Here is a 20,417-nt window from a genome sequence, read left to right as displayed (position 1 = left end):
ATCTTTGTCTTTCTCTATTGTATTTTAGAAAGTATATTGTACTTGAAAAATTGAAAAGTACTAGTATCAACTTTCAAGTTATCATTTATGCACTATGGAGTATGTATTATACTATCATGCAATGCAATGTAATTAGTGATATGTATTATGAACATATGAATGAAAAAAAAATATATTCCACAATTCAATGGCTGAACTCTCTTTTTTATTTGTCCTCTATATCTTTATACGATTTGAATGCCTTATAAATTTATAATAGTAAATTCTATTTATTTTTAACATTTTTTTTTTCAAATCTGACTTTTTCCTAATTAAATTCAGATTTTTAAAAAATTATCTTTTAAAATTGCTGAATTTTCCCCTAAATGTTTTTAGCTACTATGGTCCAAGGTGTCCATGGGGGTTATCTTAGATGTTCTAGTACGTAACCTTTTCTCAAAGTCCTGTTGCCAACCCTGTTTTGGTCATAAGATGGGTCAATCTACTAGTGAAATATAGTTATAAAAGATACATTGTATAATTATTTGATAATTATAATGCCAAAATATTGCTTATGTATTTTGTACTATTAAATATATTACCTATTGCTGTGATGTATTCACACATCGCCCCATTGCAAATGTGGACCCCACTTTTTTCTTGGCTTTCTGGGATAGTGTTAAGAGTCCTTTGCCATTAGCCTTTGCATTGGAGAGATATAGTCAGTTAAGAGGCCAGGAGTCGAGAGAATAGCTCTTCTTGTGAGGTGTGAAATGAAGTGTTATGAGATGAGTGAGTGGTTGTGAACTCGATTGGTCAAGGCCTGCAATGGCAAAATGGTGAAGATGAGAGGTCAAATTGAGCATAAAGAGAAAGAGGTATTGATGGAGGAACCCTTCAAGATCAAACCTAATCGACAATGCAGGTGTTTCCTCTATCATCCAAGTGACTTATATATACTTATATATGCTACAGTGAGAGGTGACTTCTAGAGGCAAAATTTGACTAAGTATGCCAAAATTTCCATTGCTCCCTAGTTAGAGCGAATTTTGCTTCTATTGCTCCTCATTAGGAGTGAAATCCCTCTCGAGGCGCCCCAAGTCATCTAAAATTACCTCTAATCATCATGCAATGTCTCAATTTGCTCAAAGAGTGTATTGAATGATCAATAACCCTGAATTAGGTCAAGTATATAGGCAACATCCTTTGCTCCCTAATTGAAGCGAAATCTTCTTCCATTGCTCTTAGTTGAGAGCGATGTGGATTTCATAAGTGAATTTGGTGGAAATGAGTGAGTTTTGAGGCTTCGAACATCATATTGATCATAACGAAAATGAAGTTTATCATGATTATAACCAAGGAATGGAGGGAAGAAGACAAATTTGAGTCACTTCCATTGCTCCTCCGCAGGAGCGAAAAATACTTCCATTGCCCTCTTTTCAGAGTAAATTTCCCTTCCATTGCCTTGGGTTGAGGGCGAAATCACATTCAAGGTAAGAGTTGAGGTCTTTTGATGTATGGAAGCAAGATTAAGGTATAAGATTGATAAAATTGAGTTCAAGGATGCATTTTGAGATGACCTTCCATTGCTGAAGACTTAGGGCGAAAATCACTTCCATTGCTCCCAGATGGAGCGAAAGTCACTTCCTTTGCCCTTGGTTGAGAGCGAATTTTCACATTGAGCATGGTTTGATGCATTTGAGTTGAGAAAGTGAACATGACTGAGCGAAAATGAATTAAGTGTCAACTTGGAGATCACTTCCTTTGCTCCCCGTTAGGAGTGAAATTCACTTCCATTGCTCCTCAGTGGGAGTGAATTTCACTTCCTTTGCTCTCTTGTCGGAGCGAAATTCTCTCTAGAGCTTTCTTTGAGGCGAATTTGACACATCTACACACTAGGAAGGCAAAATTACAAGGTCTAAGTTGATGCAAAGGCAAGGAATTGATTAAACTTGGCTAAGAGATGAGATTGAGGCCTACTTCCTTTGCTCCTCAGTGAGAGCGAAATTTGCTTCCTTTGCCCTCCCATGAGAGCGAATTCACTTCTAGAGCCTCACTTGAGCATGATTCAATGTATTTAAGTCGATAGAATGGGTAAAAAGGAGCTAAGTTACAAATTGAAGTTCATTTCCATTGCTCCACCTTAGGAGAAAATTTGTGTTCCTTTGCTCCTCAGCAGGAGTGAATTTCACTGCCAATGCTCTTGTTTAGGAGCCAAATTCCTCCTAAGGCCTTCTTTGAAGACAATTTGACATATTTTCATGTACGAGTGGCCAAAAACTAAAGGTTTAAGTCGGTGGAATAAAGGTAAGTGGATAAGATTGAGCTAAGAATCCAAGTTGTAATGACTTCCTTTGCTCCTTGATTGGAGCGAAATATCCTTCCATTGCTCCTCATTGGGAGTGAAATTCGCTGCTATTGCTCCAATCTCAGAGCGAAATCACCTTCAAGACATTTGGTGGGAGAAATTTGACAACACTTGCATATGGAGAGATGAGTTGATGAACGGAGAGCAAAAATTTGGCTAAGTACCCAAAAAAATCCTTTGCTCCTCTCTAGGAGCGAATTCTTGTTCCTTTGCTCCTCATTGAGAGTGAAATGCTCTTCCTTTGCTCATGAATAGGAGCAAAGTTGAGCCCAAGGTTCTTCTTGAGGTTATTTTGACCTATTTTGACCTATAGATGTTTGGAACCTAGAATTTGAGTTGATAAAGTGGAGATATTGAATGAAATCTTGACTAAATGGTTACTTCCATTTGCTTTTTGAGTGGAGCGATATTGCCTTCCATTGCCCTTCTTTGAGAGAGAAAATCATCTCAAGGCAATTTTGATGACAATTTCAAGCATTTCACATGGAAGAGACGGCGACTTTGAGACATGAGAGGTGGAAATGTAGCTTAATAATTGAATTTGATAAACTTCTATTGCCTTGATCTTGAAGAAAAAATCACTTCCTTTGCCATTGTGGAGGAGTGAATTTCCCTTTTTGCTCATTGAAAGAGATGCATATGCCAAAATCTGCTAAGTGTTGGAAAATTTCCATTGCTCTCATTTTGGAGCGAAAACTACTTCCTTTGCTCCCTGAGAGGAGTGAAATCACTTGCCTTTTCTCCTTCATGAGAGTGAATTCACTTCTAAGGAACTCATTGAGGGTAATTTGATGATTTTTGCACAAGGAGGCTAAAAAACGTTAAGGAATGAATGAGGTACAAGAGATCAATTGATGAAGAGATGATGGAATTGCTCCAACTTCCATTGCCTATCCTTAGGAGCAACCTCCTCTCTAAATGCACTTATCAAACTTGCAAATCACAAAGTCAGAGATTATGTCAAATTAAGAGATTATAAAGGTTATATATCATGTGTGTTTGATGTTCATTTGTTTATTTTGCAGGAAGTGAAGAAAGAAATCAAAAGGACGAGGTTGAAGGAAGATTGGAACAAGTGTCCTAAGGAGTCGATTTCAACATCGAGATCGAGATACAAGGAAGATATCCTCAAAAGGACTTTATAGGCAAACAGTAGGGTATCCAGGAAGGTGACTGCACAAGAAGGATTCACTTACATGAGGACATGATCCACAACACTAACATCATGAAGAGAATCACAAAGAAAGAGTTTCCAAAAGAGTGAAGAAGCAGCTACAACATCAAGGGTTCATTCCAAGGCAATCTCAAGACCCAAAACTAAGAGGAAGTCAACATCTATACCTTGCACCTCCATGATTGAGACATTCAAGAGGATAGTTTCAAAAGAGTTAATCAAAGTTAGAAGATCATCATCATCACTGCTAAAGCTGGATAATGTTGAGTATCAAGAAATATTATTCAATACTCATTCATGATGATCTATCAAGTCTACAAGTGCAAGTCGAGGTGTCATCCCAGGCACCGCTCACCAATCAGAGGAGTTCCACATCAACACGTCTAGATGCAATGAACCTGACTCATCCATGATAACACGAACTTCAAGGCACCTACCCTCGTTTTCTATTGGTTCACATTCAATATTGAACCTGAATGTAATTATTTCATTAGCTAAGAGGAGTTTGTTGTAACAAACCCTAATTAGGGTTTCATTTTAAAATCTTGGCCATTGATCTCGATTCAATCCAGGCCATTCATTGTAATGAGCTCTCTATGTAAATCTCAAGCTCTTCATTGTAAAGGTTAATAGAGAATAGATAGTTTAGAAGAATAGAATAGAGAATAGTTCAATAGCAGATAGCAATTAGAGTAGAAGTTAGATTAGGAGAAGGCAAAGATTGTTGCTAAAATCTTGTTGTAAAGAGTATATGATTTCATTAAAGTTATGGTGAATTAATGTGCTATTTCAACAAGTCGCATGGTCTCTACTTCTCAATTTATTTGCTTTCATGTTGATTAGATTGAATGATGAAATTTGTTGAATGTATTTGTGTGGAATCTGTTTAATCCATACCACTAGCCTCTTGCTAATTGTAAGTGTGCCTTGCGTGGTCAACTAGAATGATATGAGCTTAACTTCGAATTGTTATACATCCATTGTTTATGCATTAACTTTAATAGTGATCAATGTTTGATGATAATGATTTGAACATCTTTGAATTATCCCTTAGAAGATTGCACTTTGCTTGTGTCAAATTGTTCAGTTTGATGGTGAGACCTCACTTAGTAAGGATTCCACTGAATCATTCACTCATGCCTTTTGCTCTTTCTTTATTCTCCCAGCAAGTAGTTAGAATCTTAGTTCCAGCGATTCAAGCATTCAACAATTCAACGTAAGTCCCCTCGTGATTATAGCATAATCACATCAAACCAACGAGCTTATCCACACGTCATGATCTAACATACAAGAACCTTGGAGTTGTCTCAAGTGATCCTTAAGCAAATCTTCAACATTTGAGAGAATTTGATCGAGAGAGGATAAGATACTTTTGGGTATTTTATTCTGTGTTCGCATGTGCATGAAAAATGCAACAACACCTATCTATCTATGTTTATGCACATATCAATATGTAGCTGAAGCCTGAAGCTTAATTTTTCAAAAGACTTTTGCATCCATACTTGGTTATCACTCTTGGTAACTTCAAAACCACCTTATTTATTTAGATGGCCCTTCGAGATTTGTATAATGTGGATCATATATAATATTTCAGTGGTGTTTGTTTCATTTCATATGTACTTGTTGATGTATTTTTTATGCACATGCAAACACAAAATAAAATACCCAAAAGTAGCTTATCCTCTCTTGCACAAAGTTACTCAAATGCTGAAGATTAGCTTAATGATCACTTGAGACAACTCCAAGGTTCTTGTATGTTGGGTCATGACGTGTGGATAAGCTCAATGATTTGATGTGATTATGCGAGAATCACAAAGGGGACTTACGTTGAATTGTTGAATGCTTGAATCGTTGGAACTTGATCATCTGATGTTGCAATCTTGTGATGCTTTTTATCCTAAACTAGCTCGAGTTAAAAAAAAAAGGACAAAAGGAAAGGGGTTTAGGAAGCCTATTCTAATCCTAAGAATGCAAGAAAGAGCGAATGATTCGATGGAATCCTACTGGGCGAGGTCTCACCATCAAACTGAACAATTTGACACAAGCTCAGTGCAATATTTTAAGGGATAATTCAAAGATATTCAAATCATTATCATCAAACATTGATCACCATTCAAGTTAATGCATAAACAATGGATGTATAACAATTCGAAGTTAAGCTCATATCATTCCAGTTAACCATGCAAGGCACATTTACAATCGGCAAGAGGCTAGTGGTATGGACTAAACAGATTCCACAAAAATGCATTCAACAAATTCCTCCATTCAATCTAATCAACATGAAAGTAAATTGAGAAGTAAAGACCATGCAAGTTGTTGAAGTAACAAATTAAATTCACCATAACTTCAATGAAATCACTTATTCTTTACAACAAGGTTTTGGCAACAATCTTTGCCTTCTTTTAAACTAACTTATATTCTAATTGCTATTCACTATTCTATTCCTCTATTCTATTACTATTCTCTTACTATTATTAACCTTTACAAATGAAGAGCTTGAGCTTTATATAGAAAGCTCTTTACAATGAATGGCCAGGATCAAACCCAATCAATGGCTAAGATTTTACAATGAAACCCTAATTAGGGTTTGTTACAACAAACTCAATTTTGGCCAGCAACATTTTGACACATGTCCTCTCTGGAATATTCGGCCAATGGATAATGGGGGTAGGTGCCTCGAAGTTTGTGCCTTCATATGATGAGCCTAGTTCATTGAATACAGACGTGCTGATGTGAAACTCTTTGATTGGTGGAGTAGTGACTGGGATGCCACCTCTCTTGTAGACTTGATTCATCATCATGAAGGGATGTTGAGAGATATCTCTTGATACTCAATATTTCAAGTTCGCTTGAAGTAGTGGTGATGGGAAGCATTGATGTAACTGAGTCATTCCTCCATCCTTGCCTCCTTGCCTTGGGGTGATTGTATGACTTCTCCTTTGCACTCCTTTGATCTCTTCATGTCTCCATGGTGCGGTGAGAGTTGAGATTCCTCTTGGGCATGAAGTTTTCCGCTTTGCATGGTTGTGTAGATCTTACAATCTTCCTCCTTTTGCACTTTGCATCATCGTCCTCTCCCATTTGCAAAACAAAACAAATGTGATATCAAACACACATAATATATAACCCTGATAATTCTTCTAACTTGATATATTCTCTAGTTTTTATGTGTTTTGCAGGCGTGATGAGTGCATTGGGAGGGAATTTCGTTCCTACCAGGGAGCAATGGAAGTATTTGGGTACTTAGCCAAATTTTCATTCACTTGCTTCTTCATTCATCAATTCATCTTTGAAGTTTAAGTGCTCACATGCAAAGGCCATCAAAAAAACGTTTTAAGGATGATTTTGCTCCAAGATAGAGGCAATTGAAGAGGATTTCGCTCCCACTGAAAAGTACTTGAAGTGTTTTTTTTCTCACTCCTAGAGAGGAGCAATTGAAGTTCTCTCACACTTGATCAAATTTTATCCTTCATCACTTCAAATTTGGGTGTTTTGCTATCTATGCAAGTGAAGGAGTCAAATCAACCTTGGAGAAGGCTCTATAAGCAATTTTGCTTCTAACCTTGGGCAAATGAAGCAAATTTTGCTCCATCTGAGGAGCACTTGAAGTTGAAATCGCTCCAAAGAAGAAGCAATTGAAATGATTCCTCGAATTCGAAGTCTTGCTCACTATCTTTTATTCATGACAACTCAAACGCACCAAATCATATTCATTCAAGGCTTCAAAGGCAAATTCGCTCCAAGGGAAGAGCACATGAAGTAAATTTTGCTCCAAAGAAGGAGCACTTGAAGTTTTTCACTCTAAACTTAGAGCACTTGAAGTGATCTTCAAACTTGAAATTGAACTCGCTCTTACTCACTTCTCTTCATTCTATGGGGCTCAAACCTTAAGTCTTTTAACCATTGATTGATGAAAACATGTCAAACTAACCTCAAGAAAGGCTTTTAGGAGAATTTCGCTCTGAGACTTGAGCACATGAAGTAGAATTCGCACCTACTAGGGAGCACCTGAAGTGGATTGAAACTTGACACTCAGCATTTTCTTGTTCACTCTCCTTCATTCCATCTATTTAGGTGTTTCAAACTAAGCTCAATGTGCATTCTAGGAACAATTTCGCTCTTAATAAGGAGCACTTGAAGTGAATTTTGCTCCAAAAGAAGCACACTTGAAGTGATTTTCGCTCTCAATAAGGAGCACTTGAAGTAGCTTGAAAATGCGCCTTTGAGTCAAATCTCATCGTTTTATGCCTTAGTTTATGCTCCTATACACCAAAAGTCTTCAAAACTCACCTTGAATGTGACTTCACCTTCAACTTGAGGCACTAGAAGTGAAATTTGCTTTGAGAAAGGTTCAATTGAAGTGAATTTTGCTCCAAAAGAGGAGCACTTGAAGTAACCCTTACTAGCAATCTCTCTTCACTCCTTGATTGAATCCGTGATAAATTTCACTTCTTCTATGATCAAGAATGTTGTTAAAGGCTTATGAACTCACTCATTTCCTTCAAATGTTGCTCAAGAAGTCCACATCGCTCCTTACTATGGGCAATGGAAACAGATTTCGCTCCAACTAGGGAGCACTTGAAGTTGCCCACATACTTGACCTGGTCCAAGCTTATTGATTTTGCATTGCATTCCTTGCTCGAATTGAGACATTGCACAATGACGAGACATCTTGAGTGACTTGGAGAGCTTGGAAAGGATTTCGCTCCTAGAGGAGCAGTTGAAATTTTTAGATACTTAGTCAAATTTTTGCTCCTAAAAGTCACCTCTCACTGGGATGCGTAAAAGTCACTCAGATGACCGAAGGAGATACTGGAATTGTTGACTATGCTTGATATAAAGGGTCCCTCCATTCATTCACCACTTCATTTCACCCCTCATAACAAGGGCTATCCTCTTGACTCCTGGCCTCTTAACCAACTATACCCCTCCAATGCAAAGGCTAATAGCTAAGGACTCAAACTACTACCCTAGAAAGCAGAAAAAAGTGGGGGTCCCCATTTCCAATGGGGTGATGTGTGAATACCTCACAACAGTACTAATACTCAAAATTTTGGCCTCGTGGATGTTTAAAAATCTTCAATTCCAATTGTATTCTTTACTTCAGTTTTCCTGTCAACATGATCAACCTCACAACAGTACTAATACTCAAAATTTTGGCCTCGTGGATGTTTAAAAATCTTCAATTCCAATTGTATTCTTTACCACGGGCACAAAGTTATATGCATTCTAGCTATTGGTCTCATGGATATTATCTTGATTCAGGTTAACAGTTAGATACCAACTCATCTAATGACCAATTATTGGTGAAGAGCTGAAAATATTCAAAAAGTTCTATGCATTTCAGCTTGCCATGAATTTAGAAAACATTTAATTGATGATGACTTATATTTTTTAGTGATGATTAGTATATATTTTATGCTTGTAGGTTCGTTTGGAGACAACTGCCCCTGTTCAAAGTGGGATATTATTGCTGGAAAATCATTCATTATGCATATTGGGAGGTCGCGTGCAATCTCTTTATGAGGAATGGGAGATGGATTGCAAATATTCAGGACTCTTTCGTTCTACTCTGAATTCACCTCAAAATCAAGGTTCATCTGGTCCACCACCATTTGAAAGGATTGAAATATCCACAGTTCAAAGTCAAACTCTTCACAAATTGCGTAAGTTCGATACTTCAATCTCTTATATCATTTTCTCTAAGAACGAAATATTTAATTCCTTTTTGGTTTTAACTGAAAGCATATATTAAATTTGTCATTTATTTTCTCTTCTTTGTAATCTAGCTATATTTGTTATGTTTCTGCTTCAGACTCGTGCTTGAAGTAAAATCTACAGTAACCATTTGTGGTAGAGACAAAACATCCATTTCTTAGTTTGGCGCAAAGCTTGTGTTGCCAGTATATATAATAATTTAGAAGAATCTATATTGAAATAATATTGTCTAAAGAATGAGTTTTGTGTTATGCAGAAGCATCTACAAGCATGAACAAACAAATGGCTAAGCAAACGACATCATTTATAAGGTCTCAGAACACTGCCACAGAGGTTTTGATGCATGATGCAGCTGTTGTGCAGAGTGGCAGAAACCTGCCTGGTACAAGAACAGGTCAAACAAAAGATGATGTTGGTTCTTCAAAGAATGGAAGAGTAACTTCTGAAAGAGTACGAGGTGGATATGAACTTTACAGGCCAAAGGCATCTGAGCATAGGCCAGGGGAAAAATCGAAGCCCTCTTCTGAAGCACTGGACAATTCTTCTCGGTTTTCAAATTTAGATATGGATGTACTATCAGGGAAGCAAGAACAGGGGGGTTCTGTAGAGAGTTTGATATCTTCTGAACTACAAACTAACGAGTCAAGAAAAAGTGAGATGCATTTGGTCTTTATGTATGAAATTTCACATTCATTTAGTCTTGTTTTGAATTTTTTTGATTGGTTGATTTTCTGTTTAGTCTCACAGGTTTGCATATCTTTTTCAGATGAGATTCTTGGTGGACAACCTGATGTGGTAAACCAAAAGACACTATTAGTCACAGAAGCAGTTCCAGTTCAAAATCAGGCTGCAGCACAAAAGCTTCTAAAGAAAATGACTGATATGGGCAGGGGAGGTGGAGAAAACAGAAATGATAGGTTTGGAAGGTCAAGAGGAAGGCATAATGGCAAAGGCAAACGGGAAGAGGCTGCACTATTAACTTTAGATGAGTGGGAGATGCAGAATGGCAGAACAAATGCAATCTCCTGCAGAAATGATGATGTCTCTCAAGATGCAGAACTAGCAAGACAGCTCCAAACCCAGTTAGATCTAGAAGCTGCAAATGTCAGTATACGTTATCTGACTGCAATGTACCTTTGTTTGGTATAAAATGCGCATTCTGAGCTTCCTAGCTTAATTTATTTAGCACTGCATTGCATGACTAATGCCATTTCAATGTTTACTTATTATTTCACAGGTAAGGATGTCACATGAAGACGAAGCAGAAAAAATCCGTATGAGTGTGTTCAACTTCAGGAATATGAGTGACAATAATCAAAGCGGTTTAAGGAAACCAAGAGGACGTGGAAGGGGTAAAAGGAGATTTAATTGACCATGTATAGAGTCTTTCTTGCTGTAGTACCAACGAAACTCTAACAATTTGGGTACATCTCTTGTTTCAGTGGATCTTTTCTTCTTGTGTACTATAAACTTCAGAGTCAATGCTTTTGTTAACAGTTGTGCTTATTTCAATTTAAACCTGTCATATGCACATTTTGTGATGAATCTTCGTTTATTTTTAATGTATATGTTATTCTTTATAACCCCATTATTTTGCCAATCTGGTGATTTGATAACTCATCGATCCATCACAATTAGATCATGTTACCTGTTGCTCATGATCTTGGAATCACTCTTCATTTCATTGTCATTGGCCTTGGTGATCATAACCTTGACATGCTTACCTGGAAAGGAAAGCTGTGGACAGCAGAACATTGTGGGTGCAAATGCATGGGAAATATGCTGAGCAACAAACTTCGTGCCAAAGTTTTTTTTTCTTCTTGATGTTCTTTTCTACCTCTTCCACTAAGAGTTTGGTTGACTTATGCCACAGGCTTTAATTTCCATTCAAGGGTTCTTAGAACTTGAGACCCTGTCACGGTCAAGGATACAGTGATGGTCATTAAGGGGACCATAGCTTTTCCATTTTCTTGGCCGATTTGTTTTCACCCTCTTATACCCTATTATTGTAAATGGGGGTAACACCCTGTTGCTCCATTTTGAGGCACAATCTGGGGTCTTTTTTTCAACTTGTGCGTGTGAGGACTCTTGTATACATGTCTTCACCATGTACAAATTTCTTAGACAGAATCATCTTTCGTTCATTTTAAAGGTCAGAGTTGTTCCCCAGGAGATCCTATTCTAAGAGAAGGCACGTGATAGCAGCTGTGGTTTGCATATTCAATCTGACAGCAGTGACATTTCTTAGCATACAAATACAAATCTTGATTGAGTCTATTGCCCAATAAATAAGGTATTGGCTTGGCATTCTATTCCACTGGTTGATCGTCATGCATCATCAAGTGACCTGGTGGTCATAGCATTATGTTACAGTGGGTTATCATGTCTATGGAAGTCTTATTATGTACTTGGAGTCATTAAAAGGCCCCACTTCAAGTTTCATTCATCAAGGATATGAAACATGTGTCTAAGGTTGTGATTGGTGCAGCATATAAAAATTGTCATGCAAACAATTTTACCATGTAGTGTAATAAAGAAGCAGAAATAGGGCTAGGTTTTTAGATTAGAAAAGAACAGGTTTTTAGAAGTTGGAGGTTTGCTAGGAGTAGAAAAGTTTTTTGAAGTTTTGTCAAAACCTATCTGATTCGTTTCCTCTTAGAATATGTAACTGTGTTTGTAATCTTCTTATGAATGTTAATGGATTGCAATTTTAACATGATGGAATCCAGCGATGTTATTAAGTGGATATGGTAATCTTTATTATCTTACAAAATCTGATTTTTGAATTTTCAGTTTATTGAATGAGATTTAATCACATCCTATAGATCTTTCTCAACTGCATGCCATGTTTTCTCTTTCTTACTTTGTGATGCTAGGGTTTGAATAATGAAACTTTGTGTTACCTGCATGTTGCTTGATTTTTTGTGTTTCTATGAAGTTTTAGTTGTACCACTGTGCAAAGCATACACCTATTTCCATTGCCTTTACACAGGAGGGGTTTGCAGTATTTTCCTTTTCCTTGATTTATCTGGTTGTTCCTCTACACATTTGGTTCATGTAGAGTTTCTCTTTTTCTCGTTTATGCCATTCTTTTCCTTTTATTTTCATATTCCTTTTGTGCTTTCTGGTAAAATGAACATAAAAGTACAAAATCTCAGTCATTCCATGGAGCTGCCTCTCTCAAACATAGAGGGAGATCACCCCATTGATGATATTCCTTAACACAATTATTTAATTTGTTGCTCCCTATTATGTGAGTGACATAGGTATACTGTGAAGTATTGGGGTGACAAATTTAAATGTTTTTGATTAATTAAGCAACAAACTAGGGTGTTATGTCATGTCCCCTTTCTAGAGTGGACATCAGAGACGAAGGAGTTGGCCTATCATTAGAGTCTCGTAGGTTAGCAGAGGTTGATTGGAACTCATTCAGTGCATATAGTGATTGGATTTTGGCTTTACAGGTAGTTTGGAGCAGTTCCTAGATTTTAGGGGATATCCCTAAATTTTAGGAGGTTCTGACAGTTGCCAGTCGTGAGGTTATTCATGACCTTTCAGATGGTTTCAGTTTCAGGACGATAGGGTGTGTTTCCTAGTTTCTAGGAGCATCCCTAGATTTTAGGGAAGGGACTGCTAGTTGACCCATCTTGTCCGGTATCAGTCATAGACAGGTGACATGGTCAGTTGCATGATTATTTGGTTGATTTGGGCTTTTAGAAGCATAAACTAAGTTAGTAATTAAATAAAATATAATAAGGCTATTTATATAGCCATTTCGGAGTAATAAGGGGATAACTGAATAATTTGGGCGTGTATGCCTATGTGTGATAGCTCATTGGAAAGGTCTCGAATTATTATAAACTATTTTCACTATCCGGAGGCTTTTTGGTGCTATGAGTTATGACATTTTAATAAAGTAGCGTTTTTCCTATAGTCTGGATGCCTTTAATTGGGAAAATGTTATTTTATTATATTTTGTTTAAAGTGCAAAGTGTAATTCCCCTTTAGGGTTCGATTTGCACTTGGAAGGGGATATAAGGAGATGGAGACCTAATTTCTCATTATCTTTTACATATTGAAAACTTGTTTGGTGCGATATTGCTCTGGTAGAGCAATTCTTCAATCTGGAACGCAAACCCCATGATTGGTACTCGCTGGGACGTAGCCCTCAACTATTGATTGGTAGTGGATTCTTTTGGCATTGACATTATTGGTTAGAGTGTATGCGCTATTCCTTGTGGAGATTCAGATTGCTTGGTGAGGGTTTCAGCAAGGTGGTTGAATTTCTCAGTTGGGGCATGATTGTTTCAGCTTGATGCCACCATTGCAGCAGGTACACTTTATGCTGGAAGTGGTGAAGACTTTCATTCAGCCATAGTTGGTGTTCTTGGTTTGTGTTCATCATCTATCCTTCAGTTGGCACCATTATTGGATGTAAGCACATCCCCAGTGCATAGGGAATAATCTAGATATTATAAATCATAAATCCACCTGGTACGATTTGTATCAATTATGATTTAATTGAATGTTCTTACTTGTTTAGCTTCCTTCCTTATTTGCTGTTCTTTATTCATTACTTGCTTATATATTCAAAAAAATACAAAAAGAAACCAAACATTCTGCAACTTCTCTCTATTCTGTAAGACCATCAGCAAAATCACAGGAAAATATAGTTTATTATTTTAAAAATTACAGCAGATTAGCAAGGGGATCCATCAGGGATATTTCATGTTGGCCCTTTAGAACAACAAGCCCCAAAGGCAAAGAAACACAGGCCAAAAATAGGCCACTTACAACATTCCAAAGGTCATTAACAGACCACTTACAACACGCCTCAGACCATGAACATACCTCTTACAGTAAACAGACAACCCACATCAAGAGCGGGTAGGATTTTTGCCCACAACTCGAGGAAGAGTTTGTGAAGAGGAGGAAAGACCTTTCCTCCATGGACTAACATTAGTCCAAGCAATACTATCATCAAGAACACCAATACAAGGGGAAGCGTGAAGGGAAACCCCCATGGAGAGCCTGTCAACACACAGAGTAGAGGGTGGAGGAGGGGGAAAATCCTCCACCAAAGCTTGACACTGAACAAGAACAACAGGCAGAGTAGGGTACATGCATTGGGCAAGAGGTTTACCTACAGGGGCCAATGGGCATGAAAATGTCGCATCAGGATCAAGAGGTTTGTTAGCATCCTGTGAAGAGCATGAGAGCGGAAGCACACCCGCAACAGATGATGCAGAGACAACAGAAGATGCAGTAGGAAGCACAACGCAAGAGGAACAACGGTGAGGTTCTGAAGGCATCGTAGTCTATATAGGTGGGGTAGAAGGTTCAGTAAAAACCTCATTGGAAGCATGAGACATCATCATCATTTGAGCACTTGATGAATCAAAAACATTGATAGTTAAATGGTCACCAATAGCATCCTTCCACCATGTAGTAGAGCCCTTGCAACATGAGAGACGACAATATGTAGCCAGGTGACCAATGGAGAAGCAAAAGCAATTTTGAACCTTGGTTGTTAGCTCTATAGGCAAGAAGCCCCACTATGTCACCAAGGGTCAAGGTAAGCATGGTAGAGAGCAGTGAGGTTTGAACCTGTGACAAAGTTAAATGTTAAAACATCCATGCACGATAAATAACAACAATAATAGCTATCATATTATAATGTTTTCTCCTATGATGGTGATTGCAGACGGGAACAATGGAGGTGTGGCGAAGGATGATCTTGGTGATACAAATGAGGATAAGTGGTCTAGAGCTTGGGATATAGAAGATGAGTTGCTTCTAGATTTGTTGACCAAAGCTAGGTTGAAGGAACAATGACCTACCCTTGCGATTGTTAGGAATGTTGCAATCATGTTGCAATGTTGCGATTTGTTGTGGGAAATGATGGTGGCAATCAATAGTGCACCTTTTGGTTTCATAGGTCCTGAGTATGAAAAGGTGCACACCACCTTATTGGCAAGATATGTTTTTTTGTAGAGACATCACTCAAACCAATTAAGGATTCTTGGATTGAAACATGTGCATCTATTGTTTTTGATGGATTGAAAGATTGCAAAAAATGACATTATCATTATTTCAACAGGTTGCAAGTTTTTCAATTGAACGAAATTGGATTACATATTTATGTATCCACTCAACGAAGCATAATTGGTTGGTTGCAAAAAAAGTAGAAGACTTGGTTTATGTCCATAAGCAAGATCACTACAAGGAAGGGTCAACGATGCATTGGGACATGGCCCTTGAGTATACCGACTTGGATGCATCTATTGAAGAGCTTGCTATAGTCACTATAGATGATGATGATGACAATCTTACACATGATACACCTAGTGGGAGTGGCAATACATTTACTTGTGGTTTGAATGATGTTGAACCAAACAATGACTTTGATTTAGGTCCTTTTGATGATTGATGAAGATTGAAGACAATTACACAAATTTTTGATTGTATTAATTTCAATTTTGTAATTGTAATGATTTTTATTTGAATTGTAATTGTAATGATTTGAATCCGTATGTCCTGCATGGTTTGTGCACAAAATTTGCAGTACCAACTATCATACATTGAATTCGTACGTCTTGCATGGTTTGTGCGAAAAATTTGCAGTACTAGCTGAGTTTGCAGGTAGAACAACATAGTTTGCTGCGAAAGTTTTTGATTTTTAATTTTTAATTTTAATTTTATGTTTAAAAAGTATTCATTTAGGATAAGTAAATTTTTATTTTCTTTTTTTTTGAAAAAAGGGGTAAAAACTTTATTGAAAATCAGACACAAGAATTACAAAGAGACCCAAGGCCCCAAGGCCCTAGAGAAGAACCACAAGCCCAATCCCAAGATCAACCAATCTCATACCCATCCCAATCCTCAGAGAGAATCTTCTGCAGGTCTTGACAATAATCCGGGGAAAGATGATCCCACCCTTCAACTTTCCAGTCACTACCATGTTCTGAGGCCCACTTGGCCAAACAATCTGCAGCTCTATTCCACTCACAAGGAATATGGATGAAAGACACCTGCTCCATAGCCGAGCTAATATGAGTAATCTGGCGAACAATCTCTGCCAACTGCCAATGCACCCCACTCACCTTCTGCTCAGACAACAAGTTCACCACAACTTGTGAGTCCGATTCACATATAACCTTTCTGCAACCCGACTCCCAGGCACACTCCAAGGCATTGAGAATAGCAAAGCCTTCCATAAAATTATTAGAATGCCACCCTTTATGAACTGAAAATAAGACCACCTCCCCCATACAGTTCCTACCCACACCACCAATCCTAGCAGGGCCTGGGTTACCCCTAGAGGAGCCATCGGTATTAATTTTGATAATCTCATCCTGAGGAGGAAACCATCTTTCGATCCTATGAACCTTCTTCAAAGAGCGTCTGCCTCTCCTAACACAGGCTGAGGCAGGGGACAATTCTTGCAGCCCCAACCTTCTCACAATATCTGCCTCGTCTTTATTCAGAGGAAAATGCACCTCACATTTGGCTTCTACCGTCTCCCTGATCATAACTATGATTCTATTCCACACTTGCTGAACCATCAGTCTGACCTCACGAAAGATCCTCCTATTCCTCTCGAGCCAGATCTGCCACAAAATGAAGATGGGCCCAATGGACCAGACAGTCTGGAGGAAGGAGGAGGAGATAGGAGGTCTGCCCAAGCTGCTCCAAAACTCCACCAATGAATCCACGTGAACACAAGGATGCTTCCACACCCCCCACCAATAGTGCCATATAAGCATAGAGAAGGGGCATCTGAAAAACAGGTGTGAAGAGTCTTCCTCCCCATTACCGCACAAGGCACAAATGGAAGGCCCCAAAAATCCTCGCTTGCGGATATTGTCCCAGGTTAGGCATTTGTTCAAGGCCAAAGTCTAGGAAAAGCAATTACACTTTGGCCAAGAAAGACTATTCCACACCTGTTTCCACCAAGGCACCTCTCTTCCCTCAAGTCTCCGGTTCAATAGTACCCGGTATCCACTGGCAACAGTAAAGACGCCCTTAGGATTCGAGAGCCAAGCAAGTCCGTCCCTACCCTTGAGAGAACTACAATGTCTAATCGCCAGAATGCCAAACAACTCTGCACACTCTTCCTCCATCCCAACAACCGACCACTCATTAGGGGTCTTCCACCGCTCCATCTCCAGCTGCCCACACCTATACACAGCCTTGAAGTCTCTCACCCTAGACCACCCCGCCTCCAAAAACCTCTGGCAAAGAGTCCCAAGGTTGGGAAACTGTTCCAGGATTTGGGGGGGTAACCATCCCAAGAGTCATTCTAGAATAGGACCTCTTCGCCCCTCCTGCAAATCCAAAAGAGACCTTCCTTAATAAGGGAGACCCCTTTCTTAAGAGTACTCCAAATCGTTGAACCTTTACCCTCTAGTGGATATCTTGGAATTTCCTCCATCAGGATCCTGTGCATATATTTGTAGGCCAAAATCCTAGCCCAGCCACGATCCTGCTCCACACACCACCTCCAGTACAATTTAGCTGCCAGAGCCTCCCCAAATAAGATAGATTGCCTTAAACCAAGCCCCCCTGACTGCTTCAGGCTACACACCAACTCCTAATTGACAAGACTCCATTTGGAGGAGGAGAGGCTACCCGCCCATAAGAATTGCCTAGCCAGAGAGTCCAATCCCTTCAAGAACCACTTAGAAGCCACTTGAAGCATACATCGAAAAGTCGGAAGGGCTTGAACCACCGACTGAATCAACTGAACCCTCACAACAAAGGATAACCATCTATTCGTCCAGTGATCAACCTTCGTGCAAAATTTATCCAAGATGCCTTGCCAGGATTCCTTAGGAGGGTTACCAGGAGAAATAGTAATACCCAAATAAGTCAAGGGCAAAGAGCCAACTTGGAATCTTAGGATAAGAGCAATCCTTCTTTGAATAGGACCCAGAGTGTTGAAAAAGAGGATGGAAGATTTATCCTCATTAATCATCTAGCCCGAAGCTGCAAGATAAACATCCAAAACCTTTCTCAGATTAGTGGCCTCTCTGATCCGAGCAAGACCCATCAGGGCCGTGTCGTCCACAAACTGCAAGTGAGACTGCGGTTGCAAGTCATTACCCCAGCTCCATCCCTGAATAAATTCCTGACCCACATTATGTTTAATCAACCTCCCCAGGCCCTCAACCAAAAGAATGAACAGGTATGGCAATAGGGGGTCCCCTTGGCAAAGACCCCTAGATGCACCAAACAGCTCAATATGGTCGCCATTGATTAGCACCAAGAAAGATGTAGACGTCACACAACTCATTACCCATTGGATCCATTCGTCAGCAAAACCAAATGTCCTGAGAATCTTCTGAAGGAAGGACCAACGAACTCTATCGTAAGCCTTAGCCATATCCAATTTAATGAACATAGCTTTTACCTTGGAGTTTGCCATAGAGTGAATAGTCTCCGTAGCTATAACCACCCCGTCCAAGATTTGGCGCCCTTCCACAAACCCACTCTGCTCCTCAGAGATAACATCCCCATGACACTTTTTCAACCTATCCGCTATCAGCTTAGAGATAATCTTGTAAATCACATTGTAGAGAGAGATGGGTCGGAATTGGCCTAACCGGTCAACCCCATCACACTTGGGGATGAGAGCGATGAAGGTTGCATTTAACGCCCGAAGCATCTGCTTATTCCTCTGGGACTCTTGAACTACATTCCATAAGTCCAATTTGATAATATCCCAGAACTCTTGAAAGAATTCAACCGGGAATTCATCCGGACCAGGGGCCTTCCCCTTTCTCATGTGAAAAACAATCCTCCCAAGTTCCTCCAACGAAATGGGACCCATAAGCTGCTCATTCATCTCCCTAGTAACTAGAGAGGGGATGCAGTCAAGAACTTGATTCTCCTCCATCGGTTCCCCCCGAGTCTCCTCCTTGAAGAGGGCCTGGAAATAAAGTAATGACTCCTTAGAGATCTCCTGAAGTGATAAAAGCTGCTCACCTCTATCATTAACCAGAACTGGAATGGCATTTCCATGTCTTCTAGCTTTCACCGATTTGAAGAAGAAAGCCGTGTTCTTATCACCCTCTTGCAACCAATCAATGCGAGCTCTCTGTTTCCAGAATATTTCCTCCCTAAGCTCCCATTCCTCTAGAGCCTTGACAACCCTGTCTTCCTCCCTAAGCAGTGATTCCGACAAACCATGCTCTCTAATGTCACTGGTGATTGCATTTAACTCAATCTGAGAAGCTTTCTTAGCATGGAAAATATTTCTGAAACCTTGACGATTCCACTTTTTAAGCTGAAACTTAACAAATTGCAATTGCTTGGCAAAAGTGTACATCGTAGTGCCGAAGGCCGGCTTCCCTTGTCTCTAGCAATCTGCCACAAGAGTCTGCAGATCAGGATCCCGAAGCCACATAAGTTGGAATTTGAAAGAAGGAGAGTGAGCGACCCGAGCCGAAGAAGAAACCAACTTGATGGGCCAGTGATTGGAGCCTCTCCAATCAAGGATCTCTGAGCTAGTAGACCACTCCCCACCAATCCAAAAACTGGAAACCAGAAAACGATCCAGCCTTTCCGCAATCCAATACTCCCCTATCCTCCTATTGTTCCAGGTGAACAGACCATTACCAGGCTTAATGTCAACAAGATGCAACGAAGCTATATTATCTCGAAAAAGGAGAGACGAAGGTTCTAACCGCATAACAACCCCCTTCTTCTCACTCAACTCATGGATGGCATTGAAATCGTCTGCCATAATCCAAGGATGGAGAGGGGCCAGCCCCCGCATACTTGAGATATGGGCCCATAAATTATGCTTACCCCGAAGATCAGTGGGGGCATAGATGTTAGTAACCAAAATATATTCCCAGTCTCAAGACTAGAGACAACCCCAAATAGCGAAGATCTGGAGGCCACCGACCAGTCAAGACGAATCCTTAGAGGGTTCCAAAGATAGGCCACCTCTCCTGAGGAGCCCACAACACCAATACACTAACACTGGCTTCTCCCCCAAATCTTTGGCACTAGATCCATCATACTTTCTACAGAAAGTTTTGTCTCCTGCAAAAAAAGGATATCAGGAGTGTGGCTCCTTATCAACTCCCGAACAACTTTTTGTCTAGGGCCACTGTTCAAGCCCCTCACATTCCATGATAAAACAATCATTTAGGGGGATTGGAAAAGTGC

At 39.5% G+C, this 20,417-nt stretch overlaps 1 protein-coding gene across 1 annotated transcript in view; it reads left to right on the top strand.

The window, feature by feature from the left end:
* Nucleotides 1-10,822, top strand: part of LOC131035767 (uncharacterized) — a 38,131-nt gene extending 27,309 nt beyond the window's left edge. Inside the window, exons 3-6 of the mRNA XM_057967510.2 lie at nucleotides 8,950-9,187; nucleotides 9,496-9,891; nucleotides 10,006-10,343; nucleotides 10,477-10,822. Coding sequence (XP_057823493.1) covers nucleotides 8,950-9,187; nucleotides 9,496-9,891; nucleotides 10,006-10,343; nucleotides 10,477-10,611 — 1,107 coding nt within the window. The 3' untranslated portion in view covers nucleotides 10,612-10,822. The remainder of the gene's footprint in view (nucleotides 1-8,949; nucleotides 9,188-9,495; nucleotides 9,892-10,005; nucleotides 10,344-10,476) is intronic.
* Nucleotides 10,823-20,417: the final 9,595 nt, after the last annotated feature.

This window comes from Cryptomeria japonica, chromosome 5, assembly GCF_030272615.1.
Source record: "Cryptomeria japonica chromosome 5, Sugi_1.0, whole genome shotgun sequence".
NCBI lineage: Eukaryota > Viridiplantae > Streptophyta > Pinopsida > Cupressales > Cupressaceae > Cryptomeria > Cryptomeria japonica.
This window is presented reverse-complemented; position numbering and strand designations above follow the sequence as displayed.